This window comes from Ascaphus truei, chromosome 7, assembly GCF_040206685.1.
Source record: "Ascaphus truei isolate aAscTru1 chromosome 7, aAscTru1.hap1, whole genome shotgun sequence".
In the NCBI taxonomy this organism is placed as follows: domain Eukaryota; kingdom Metazoa; phylum Chordata; class Amphibia; order Anura; family Ascaphidae; genus Ascaphus; species Ascaphus truei.
Window position 1 is genome coordinate 16,115,315 of NC_134489.1, and position 11,509 is coordinate 16,126,823.

At 55.8% G+C, this 11,509-nt stretch overlaps 1 protein-coding gene across 1 annotated transcript in view; it reads left to right on the top strand.

The window, feature by feature from the left end:
* The first annotated feature begins 351 nt into the window (after positions 1-351).
* Positions 352-11,509, top strand: part of MVB12A (multivesicular body subunit 12A) — a 31,800-nt gene continuing 20,642 nt past the window's right edge. The window contains exons 1-4 of the mRNA XM_075607083.1: positions 352-458; positions 1,317-1,418; positions 2,231-2,323; positions 3,647-3,743. Coding sequence (XP_075463198.1) covers positions 1,341-1,418; positions 2,231-2,323; positions 3,647-3,743 — 268 coding nt within the window. The 5' untranslated portion in view covers positions 352-458; positions 1,317-1,340. The remainder of the gene's footprint in view (positions 459-1,316; positions 1,419-2,230; positions 2,324-3,646; positions 3,744-11,509) is intronic.

Genomic DNA, 11,509 nt, shown 5'->3' on the forward strand with positions numbered 1-11,509 from the left:
ATGAGAGAGGTGGGGAAGAAGGAGAGAGGTGGGAGAGAATGAGATTGGTGGGGAAGAAGGAGAGAGTTGGGGGTCTGTGAGGGGGAGTGTGAGAGAGGGGTCGGAGACAGAAAGGGGAAGTGTGAGTTAAGGGAGGGGGCGGCGGCCCTGCCCACGGCCCCCATCACTGGGATCCTCAGACCCCCCCCCACTCGGACACTGTATGTGAGGCCAATATACCCCGCATGTTTCCCGCCCTTTGCTGGCTGCAAACGATTCTTTGACCGCCCCTCTCTGGAAGACTCTGCGTCTGCGCTGAGCCTGCGTGACGCTTTTTGACGTCGCAGGCGTTGCTGTGGCATGCTGGGAAGTGTAGTTTTTAGTAACCTGGCACTTAGAACAATGCGCGTGCGCATCCAGGAAACTCCAACCAGGAATTGAAGCTCTCTTGTCTGTCTCAGAGGTGTCTGTGTGTTGTGGTAGGTGGAGGGGGATCTGTCTTTGCTGTATTCTGGGTCAGTTGTCCATGATAGACATGTGTGCTGGGTCACCTGTCCTAGAGGGATCGGGATACTGGGTCATTATTCTAGAGGGGTCAGGAGACTGGGTCATTATTCTGGAGGGGTCAGGAGACTGGACCACCCTGTCCTAGAGGGAGCAGGAGACTGGGCCATTCTGTCCTAGAGGGAGCAGGAGACTGGGCCACTGTGTCCTAGAGGGAGCAGGAGACTGGGCCACTCTGTCCTAGAGGGGTCAGGAGACGGGACCGCCCTGTCCTAGAGCGGTCAGGAGACTGGGCCGCCCTGTCCTAGAGGGGTCAGGAGACTGGACCGCCCTGTCCTAGAGGGGTCAGGAGACTGGACCGCCCTGTGCTAGAGGGGTCAGGAGACTGGACCGCCCTGTGCTAGAGGGGTCAGGAGACTGGACTGCCCTGTCCTAGAGGGGTCAGGAGACTGGGCCGCCCTGTCCTAGAGGGGTCAGGAGACTGGGCCGCCCTGTCCTAGAGGGGTCAGGAGACTGGGCCGCCCTGTCCTAGAGGGGTCAGGAGACTGGGCCGCCCTGTCCTAGAGGGGTCAGGAGACTGGGCCGCCCTGTCCTAGAGGGGTCAGGAGACTGGGCCGCCCTGTCCTAGAGGGGTCAGGAGACTGGGCCGCCCTGTCATAAAAAAATATCGATATATTACTGTGAGTTACATGTTGGACAGCATACAACATGGGGAAGCCTGAGGCAGGAGCCAATCGTCCTTTTTTTTTTATTCTTCCTAGAATCTTCTCTTCGTACTTTCACATACAACACATCATCACGGGAAGTATTCACACTGTTTCCTTTTGTTGCAGCAATTCAGGAGGACCGTGTTCAACATGGAAGAGGTGTCTCAACCTCTCACTGCACTCGCTTGGACTTCGGGTCAACAGGCCTGTCCCAAAGGCTACAACATGGTAAGGCATTAATATATCTCTAATAAACTTTTTCAGTGTACAAGGCGCCTGCTCCAAAGACTTTACATTAAAATCCAATTTTCCCCATAGACTTGCATGACAATCTCATTTTGCCTCAGGGCACAGAGTAGGCACACACTGTAACGTTGTAAAAGTGCATCTACTGTTATAGAGGAAGATACTAAGGATGGACACATACCACTAGGCTTTGTACATTATGCAGGATACGGCGCGAGATGCGTAGCTTGCGCTGAAATAAACACTAGGACGCCAATGCATATGCGCTTAGTGTGCGCGTATATGTGCGCTACAGGGAGAGCGTCGCAATACAAACAAGTTAGTATTTAAAGCGCGAGGAGGAAGCGTGGAAGCTAGCGCTTTCCACTATGGACGCGGCTGTACACAGCAGGGTACAGAGACTGACTACTGACTGCTCGTAGAGGCATGCCCAAAGCACAGGGAGATATAGAGAAGGCATAGAGGCTGGGCATGAACACTTAGCAGGTCACGAAGGCTGGGCATCTACAGAGAGGAGGGCACATAGACTGGGCACCTAGACTGGGCACCTACAGAGAGGAGGGCAAACAGACTGGGCACCTACAGAGAGTAGGGCACATAGACTGGGCACCTACAGAGAGGAGGGCACATAGACTGGGCACCTACAGAGAGGAGGGCAAATAGACTGGGCACCTACATAGAGGAGGGCACATAGACTGGGCACCTACAGAGAGTGTGAATCATTCATTACACTACATTATTTCAATGCTGTCTCATTTCTTTATTGAACGCTGTAATATTTGTCCTTTCAACAGATTGTAGCAACCATGGAAGGAGCATCTGCTAACTTTGTGAAGGGTTTTGGCCAGAGGTCTGCTGTGTATTTGTGTTGCAGCACAGTCCCAGAGGTAGTAACCCTGTCTATAAATAAGAATACACAGAAATAATCAGATTTAATGTACAGTTGGTCACGTTGGTCTTACATAGGACTGTCCCTTTTTCCAAATAACCCTGTAAGTGTCACAGGTGATGGGGCACCAGAGTGCCACATCCTCTCCAGCACTTTGCAAGCACATGATCGCGGTGACGCACATGGAAGAGAAGTCCTGGATGTGTTGTCGACCTAGAAAACCTGCAAAGAACTCGTGATGTAGTAGCTACATCATGGGGCACGCAGAAGGTTAAGCATTTCCCTTTCATTTGGTCAATTTGGTTCTGCATGGTATTTACTGTTTGACCCTTTACACACATCACTATCATTAGGTCCCTTTGAGCCTAGGTTGGATTGGCCCTTTTATCCCTTTTATCACTTTGTTTCTTTGTGGGGCTGACCATTTACCAATTAAACAGGTCATTGCCATTAGCTCTCTTCTGTCTTACATGGGACTGACCCTTTAACCCATTAAGCCTATAATATAACTGTCAGAGCATCTGGTCCTATATGTGACTGACCCTTGAACACCTGTATAGAGATCGCATGGTTGTAACGCCCCCTGGCACTGAATGCAAACCTTAAGGCCTTGCCCCCGCTGCCTACTACAGCGCCCGCTGTGGCGGCCGCTGCACGGATGAGAGCCCTCCCCTCAATGGCGCCGGGCCCGCTGCGAGGGGGGGCCGCAGCGCTGGGGCGAGAGTTGCTCCTGCTCTCAATAGAATTGAGAGCAGGACTCGCGTCGAGCGATACGGCACGCCCCCCGGCGGTTCAGCCAATGAGGGCGAACCTGCCGGGTGACGTCATGGCCGCACCCCCGTCACGTCCCCCCCCCCCCCCGGTCTCTCTTCCTGCAGTGAGCTGCAGATCGGGGAATCGGCTGAACGCGCCGCCAATCTCGCGGGCGCGCGTTGCAGCGGAGTTACCGGGGCCTTAGCCTAAGATGCCGGCCCTTGTGACATTCATCTAATGACACTTTAAAGCAGGCATGCAGATAAACATTACAAACTTGCCAGCCCACAAAAATGACTAGCCCATCCCCTGAGAGGGGGAGACCCATACGTTGTCACTCGTCACGGGTGAGTCGCTATCTGCAAGGCTGCTTTTAAAGTTAAACATGACTGATTATCTCACTGTGGTGACTGTCCGGTCCGAGCAGTTCTGATTCACCAGAGAGTTGTGTATGGCACTTGCTAGACAAGCTTTTTTAATTGGAGATTCCACACCGATGAATGAGTTCTCTCTAGTGCTGTGTTTTTGTTGCTGGCGTTTACATCGCTTCTTTCATTTCTCACTGCAGAGCCACATGGGTCAAGTGATTACGGAAATCCATATATTGAGTGACAAGACCCCACTGCCTGTAGGATGTGCTTACATTGGAGAATACATAGACTCAAGTAAGGTGGTACAGTACATACAGACCACAATGACTCTGATACACACGCTCTCTCGCTCTGTCTCTCGCGCTGCCAGCTCTCTCGCGCTGCCATCGCTTTTTATATATATCTCTAATCTGTCTAACTTGTACAGGCAGACTACAAGAACTCGGATACACACACAATTTGCTTAGGACAAGCAACAATAATGGACTAAATATGGACTGGGAAATGGCTATTAATCATTGGGGGGGGGGGGATAGTTTACCAAATCCATGGGAGCAGTTAAGCTAACGGATAGAAAAGCATCCAGGGCAAAGGCACACGCTTGTAATGCAAGAAGCCTGACAAAATGGGGGCTCCTGAAACCATAGGCAGAGAAGAGCAATAATTGGTTTGCATTGCTGAAACATGGTGGGATGCAGCACATGTCTGGGCTGTTAATTTAGAGGGTTATACTATTTGGAGCGATAGGTCAAAAAGAAGAGGCGATGAAGTACAATATGTAAATGTAAAAGCACATGGGAAGGGAAGGAAAAATCCCGGGCACCTAAAATGTGACATCTGGTGTACATGCTGCGTGCAGTGCTGACTGACCTGTCTGTCCCTGCCGCAACCGGCAGCAGCAATCGTGCTTTGCGAGTGCAAAGTAGGGCTGGGCACGCTACTATCGGTCATGGCGGTGACAGACTGGGTTGCTTACTCTGGGACGGAAGCGAGACTTGGTGCTCTGGGACCTGAAATTAATGGGTTCAGCTCCGGAGACCCCCTGTTCCTGTACAGTGCTTAAAAAAGAAAATGGTATGAAACATTCTCTATATCAGTGGTGCGCAAACTGCGGGGGAAGGTGGGGGCTAGAGATTTTTTTTGGAGGAGGCGCGGGCGGTTGCAGAGGTCCTGCGCTTCCCCTCCCACTCCCCCTAGGCATTTCAATTAAATGCCGGGGGACCGCGCAACTTCTACTTACCGTGATTCAGCCGGTTTCAGCACGCGTGATCATGGCAACGCGTCGTCAAAGGACGTCGCGGTTGCCCTGGTAACGTGACGTCAAATGACGCTGCGGGTCACGTGACGTCGCACGACTCTTCGGTGTCATTTGACACTGCGAGGTAGGGAGGGGGCGGCCAACGGGAAAGGTAAGGCGGGGGGGCGCAGCAAAAAAAGTTTGCGCGCCCCTGCTATATATATATATATAGCAGGGGCTATATATATCTCTCAATCACGGAGAAGCCTATTGAAAAATAATAATACAAGGGGAAACCACAACTTTGGCTAACACAGGAGCTGCAAAGGCAGCTCGATAAAATGAAGGTTAAAAAAATAATAATAATTACCTGACCCCAATGGTGTGCACCTAACCGAAATTCAGTAATAGGCAGGCTGTTAAATTTACTAAATTTACTAAATTTACAAGGACTCCTTTTAATTCTTCCAAAAGAACCAGAGGAGCGCAGCTTGCAGCCATGTAAAATAAAGACATCACAGTGTATAGAAATGTCATAAAGTGATTATAATAATACTACTATTATAATCACTTTCTGACATTTCTATACTATGTGATGTCTTTTTATTTTTACATGGCTGCAAGCTGCGCTCCTCTGGTTCTTTTGGGAGAATTGAACATGCAAGACTTTTGAAACAGTCTTATTCCCAAGGGTTGAGTGTGTCTGTTAAGCCTCTTATATTTGAACACTTTAGTTCACTGTATATTGTCACTTATTGTGTCACCATATTTTGGCACCTATATATTTGGGCACTTATTATTTACATTAATTGTTGACATAATTATATGCACATTATTGGGTTTGTTAGAGCGCTATCAAGCACCTTTTTCTGTTTGTAAGGACTCCTTTTACACAGGCTTCAGTACCTAGGGTGACCAGATTTTGAAAATGAAAAACCGGGACATTTTTTTTTTTTATTGTAGTACACTTATACTTTACTACCATTAGTCCTTGTTACGTACGTGTGTGTGTGTGTGTGTGTGTGTGTGTGTGTACCTCACTAATCGAAGAAAAAAAAACCCAGATGTGAATGATTCTGTACCAATTAACCAGTGTCAGGATGCCCCCTCTTCACAATTTCTAAAGCAGCAATCCCGCCTGGGATCTTACCTGATCCGCAGTCCCTCAAGGTACTATACTGGAGGGGATGTGTTCCCTACCTGTCTTCTAATGTCCCCCGTGTGAAACTTGAGTCAGATCTGGAAGAAAGCAGAATAGGTTATTTTGGTGTAGGTATACGGCAGTTAAGATAAGACATAGAGGGTGTGAGAGAGAGAGAGAGAGAGAGACGGGGAGGGAGAGAGAGAGACGGGGAGGGAGAGAGAGAGAGACGGGGAGGGAGAGAGAGAGAGACGGGGAGGGAGAGAGAGAGAGACGGGGAGGGAGAGAGAGAGAGACGGGGAGGGAGAGAGAGAGAGACGGGGAGGGAGAGAGAGAGAGAGACGGGGAGGGAGAGAGAGAGAGAGACGGGGAGGGAGAGAGAGAGAGAGAGACGGGGAGGGAGAGAGAGAGAGAGACGGGGAGGAGAGAGAGAGAGAGACGGGGAGGGAGAGAGAGAGAGACGGGGAGGGAGAGAGAGAGAGAGACGGGGAGGGAGAGAGAGAGAGAGACGGGGAGGGAGAGAGAGAGAGAGACGGGGAGGGAGAGAGAGAGAGAGACGGGGAGGGAGAGAGAGAGAGAGACGGGGAGGGAGAGAGAGAGAGAGACGGGGAGGGAGAGAGAGAGAGAGACGGGGAGGGAGAGAGAGAGAGAGACGGGGAGGGAGAGAGAGAGAGAGACGGGGAGGGAGAGAGAGAGAGAGACGGGGAGGGAGAGAGAGAGAGAGACGGGGAGGGAGAGAGAGAGAGAGACGGGGAGGGAGAGAGAGAGAGAGACGGGGAGGGAGAGAGAGAGAGACGGGGAGGGAAAGAGAGAGAGAGAGAGACGGGGAGGGAGAGAGAGAGACGGGGATGGAGAGAGAGAGAGAGAGAGAGAGACGGGGATGGAAAGAGAGAGAGAGAGACGGGGATGGAGAGAGAGAGAGAGACGGGGAGGGAGAGAGAGAGACGGGGAGGGAGAGAGAGAGACGGGGAGGGAGAGAGAGAGACGGGGAGGGAGAGAGAGACGGGGAGGGAGGGAGAGAGAGACGGGGAGGGAGGGAGAGAGAGACGGGGAGGGAGGGAGGGAGAGAGACGGGGAGGGAGGGATAGAGACGGGGAGGGAGGGAGAGAGACGGGGAGGGAGAGAGAGAGACGGGGAGGGGAGAGACGGGGAGGGAGAGAGAGAGAGACGGGGAGGGAGAGAGAGAGAGACGGGGAGGGAGAGAGAGAGAGACGGGGAGGGAGAGAGAGAGAGAGACGGGGAGGGAGAGAGAGAGAGAGAGACGGGAGGAGAGAGAGAGAGACGGGGAGGGAGAGAGAGAGAGACGGGGAGGGAGAGAGAGAGAGAGACGGGGAGGGAGAGAGAGAGAGACGGGGAGGGAGAGAGAGAGAGACGGTGGAGGGAGAGAGAGAGAGACGGGGAGGGAGAGAGAGAGACGGGGAGGGGGAGAGAGAGAGACGGGGAGGGAGAGAGAGAGAGACGGGGAGGGAGAGAGAGAGAGACGGGGAGGGAGAGAGAGAGAGACGGGGAGGGAGAGAGAGAGAGACGGGGAGGGAGAGAGAGAGAGACGGGGAGGGAGAGAGAGAGAGACGGGGAGGGAGAGAGAGAGAGACGGGGAGGGAGAGAGAGAGAGACGGGGAGGGAGAGAGAGAGAGACGGGGAGGGAGAGAGAGAGAGACGGGGAGGGAGAGAGAGAGAGACGGGGAGGGAGAGAGAGAGAGACGGGGAGGGAGAGAGAGAGAGACGGGGAGGGAGAGAGAGAGAGACGGGGAGGGAGAGAGAGAGAGACGGGGAGGGAGAGAGAGAGAGACGGGGAGGGAGAGAGAGAGAGACGGGGAGGGAGAGAGAGAGAGACGGGGAGGGAGAGAGAGAGAGACGGGGAGGGAGAGAGAGAGAGACGGGGAGGGAGAGAGAGAGAGAGAGACGGGGAGAGAGAGAGAGAGACGGGAAGGGAGAGAGAGAGAGACGGGGAGGGAGAGAGAGAGAGAGAGACACGGGGAGGGAGAGAGAGAGACGGGGAGGGAGGGAGAGAGAGAGAGAGAGAGACGGGGAGGGAGAGAGAGAGAGAGACGGGGAGGGAGAGAGAGAGACGGGGAGGGAGAGACGGGGAGGGAGAGAGAGAGACGGGGAGGGAGAGAGAGAGACGGGGAGGGAGAGAGAGAGACGGGAGGGAGAGAGAGAGACGGGGAGGGAGAGAGAGAGAGAGACGGGGAGGGAGGGAGAGAGAGAGAGAGACGGGGAGGGAGAGAGAGAGAGAGACGGGAGGGAGGGGGAGAGAGAGAGAGAGAGAGAGACGGGGAGGGAGAGAGAGAGACGGGGAGGGGGAGAGAGAGACGGGGAGGGAGAGAGAGAGACGGGGAGGGAGAGACGGGGAGGGAGAGAGAGAGAGAGACGGGGAGGGAGGAGAGAGAGAGAGAGACGGGGAGGGAGGGAGAGAGAGAGAGAGAGAGAGAGACGGGGAGGGAGAGAGAGAGACGGGGAGGGAGAGAGAGAGAGAGACAGGGAGGGAGGGAGAGAGAGAGAGAGAGAGACGGGGAGGGAGAGAGAGAGACGGGGAGGGAGAGAGAGAGACGGGGAGGGAGAGAGAGAGACGGGGAGGGAGGGAGAGACGGGGAGGAGAGAGAGAGAGAGACGGGAGGGAGGGAGAGAGAGAGAGAGAGACGGGGAGGAGGGAGAGAGAGAGAGAGAGAGAGAGACGGGGAGGGAGAGAGAGAGAGACGGGGAGGGAGAGAGAGACGGGGAGGGAGAGAGAGAGAGAGAGAGAGACGGGGAGGGAGAGAGAGAGAGAGACGGGGAGGGAGGGAGAGAGAGAGAGACGGGGAGGGAGAGAGAGAGAGAGACGGGGAGGGAGAGAGAGAGAGAGAGACGGGGAGGGAGAGAGAGAGAGAGAGACGGGGAGGGAGAGAGAGAGAGAGACGGGGAGGGAGAGAGAGAGAGAGAGACGGGGAGGGAGAGAGAGAGAGAGAGACGGGGAGGGAGAGAGAGAGAGAGAGAGACGGGGAGGGAGAGAGAGAGAGAGAGACGGGGAGGGAGAGAGAGAGAGAGAGAGACGGGGAGGGAGAGAGAGAGAGAGAGAGACGGGGAGGGAGAGAGAGAGAGACTGGGAGGGAGAGAGAGAGAGAGAGACTGGGAGGGAGAGAGAGAGAGAGAGACGGGGAGGGAGAGAGAGAGAGAGAGACGGGGAGGGAGAGAGAGAGAGAGAGACGGGGAGGGAGAGAGAGAGAGAGAGACGGGGAGGGAGAGAGAGAGACGGGGAGGGAGAGAGAGAGAGAGAGACGGGGAGGGAGAGAGAGAGACGGGGAGGGAGAGAGAGAGAGAGAGACGGGGAGGGAGAGAGAGAGAGAGAGAGAGACGGGGAGGGAGAGAGAGAGAGAGAGAGAGACGGGGAGGGAGAGAGAGAGAGAGAGAGAGACGGGGAGGGAGAGAGAGAGAGAGAGAGACGGGGAGGGAGAGAGAGAGAGAGAGACGGGGAGGGAGAGAGAGAGAGAGAGAGACGGGGAGGGAGAGAGAGAGACGGGGAGGGAGAGAGAGAGAGAGAGACGGGGAGGGAGAGAGAGAGAGAGAGACGGGGAGGGAGAGAGAGAGAGAGACGGGGAGGGAGAGAGAGAGAGAGACGGGGAGGGAGAGAGAGAGAGAGACGGGGAGGGAGAGAGAGAGAGAGACGGGGAGGGAGAGAGAGAGAGAGAGAGAGAGAGAGACGGGGACGGGAGGGAGAGAGAGAGAGAGACGGGGAGGGAGGGAGAGAGAGACGGGGAGGGAGAGAGAGAGAGAGACGGGGAGGGAGAGAGAGAGAGAGACGGGGAGGGAGGAGAGAGAGAGAGAGACGGGGAGGGAGAGATAGAGAGAGACGGGGAGGGAGAGAGAGAGAGAGACGGGGAGGGAGAGAGAGAGAGAGACGGGGAGGGAGGGAGAGATAGAGAGACGGGGAGGGAGAGATAGAGAGACGGGGAGGGAGAGAGACGGGGAGGGAGAGAGAGAGACGGGGAGGGAGAGAGAGAGACGGGGAGGGAGAGAGAGAGACGGGGAGGGAGAGAGAGAGACGGGGAGGGAGAGAGAGAGACGGGGAGGGAGAGAGAGACGGGGAGGGAGAGAGAGACGGGGAGGGAGAGAGAGAGACGGGGAGGGAGAGAGAGAGAGACGGGGAGGGAGAGAGAGAGAGACGGGGAGGGAGAGAGAGAGAGACGGGGAGGGAGAGAGAGAGAGAGAGAGAGAGACGGGGAGAGAGAGAGAGACGGGGAGAGAGAGAGAGAGACTGGGAGGGAGAGAGAGAGAGAGACTGGGAGGGAGAGAGAGAGAGAGACTGGGAGGGAGGGAGAGAGAGAGACTGGGAGGGAGGGAGAGAGAGAGACTGGGAGGGAGGGAGAGAGAGAGACTGGGAGGGAGAGAGAGAGAGAGACGGGGAGGGAGAGAGAGAGAGAGAGAGAGAGAGAGACGGGAGGGAGAGAGAGGAGAGAGACGGGGAGGGAGAGAGAGAGAGAGAGACGGGGAGGGAGAGAGAGAGAGAGACGGGGAGGGAGAGAGAGAGAGACGGGGAGGAGAGAGAGAGAGACGGGGAGGGAGAGAGAGAGACGGGGAGAGAGAGAGAGACGGGGAGGGAGAGAGAGAGAGACGGGGAGGGAGAGAGAGAGAGACGGGGAGGGAGAGAGAGAGAGAGAGAGAGAGAGAGGGGTTGGGAGAGAGAGAGAGAGAGACGGGGAGGGAGAGAGAGAGAGACGGGGAGGGAGAGAGAGAGAGACGGGGAGGGAGAGAGAGAGAGAGAGAGACGGGGAGGGAGAGAGAGAGACGGGGAGGGAGAGAGAGAGACGGGGAGGGAGAGAGAGAGACGGGGAGGGAGAGAGAGAGACGGGGAGGGAGAGAGAGAGACGGGGAGGGAGAGAGAGAGACGGGGAGGGAGAGAGAGAGACGGGGAGGGAGAGAGAGAGACGGGGAGGGAGAGAGAGAGACGGGGAGAGAGAGAGAGACGGGGAGGGAGAGAGAGAGAGACGGGGAGGGAGAGAGACGGGGAGGGAGAGAGAGAGAGAGAGAGAGAGAGAGACGGGAGAGAGAGAGAGAGAGAGAGACGGGGAGAGAGAGAGAGAGACTGGGAGGGAGGGAGAGAGAGAGACGGGGAGGGAGAGAGAGAGACGGGGAGGAGAGAGAGAGACGGGGAGGGAGAGAGAGAGAGACGGGGAGGGAGAGAGAGAGAGACGGGGAGGGAGAGAGAGAGAGACGGGGAGGGAGAGAGAGAGAGACGGGGAGGGAGAGAGAGAGAGACGGGGAGGGAGAGAGAGAGAGAGACGGGGAGGGAGAGAGAGAGAGACGGGGAGGAGAGAGAGAGAGAGAGACGGGGAGAGAGAGAGAGAGAGAGAGAGAGAGACGGGGAGAGAGAGAGAGAGACTGGGAGGGAGGAGAGAGAGAGACTGGGAGGGAGGGAGAGAGAGAGACTGGGAGGGAGGGAGGGAGAGAGAGAGACTGGGAGGGAGGGAGAGAGAGAGACGGGGAGGGAGAGAGAGAGACGGGGAGGGAGAGAGAGAGAGAGAGAGAGACGGGGAGGGAGAGAGAGAGAGAGACGGGGAGGGAGAGAGAGAGAGAGAGACGGGGAGGGAGAGAGAGAGAGAGACGGGGAGGGAGAGAGAGAGAGACGGGGAGGAGAGAGAGAGAGACGGGGAGGGAGAGAGAGAGAGACGGGGAGGGAGAGAGAGAGAGACGGGGAGGGAGAGAGAG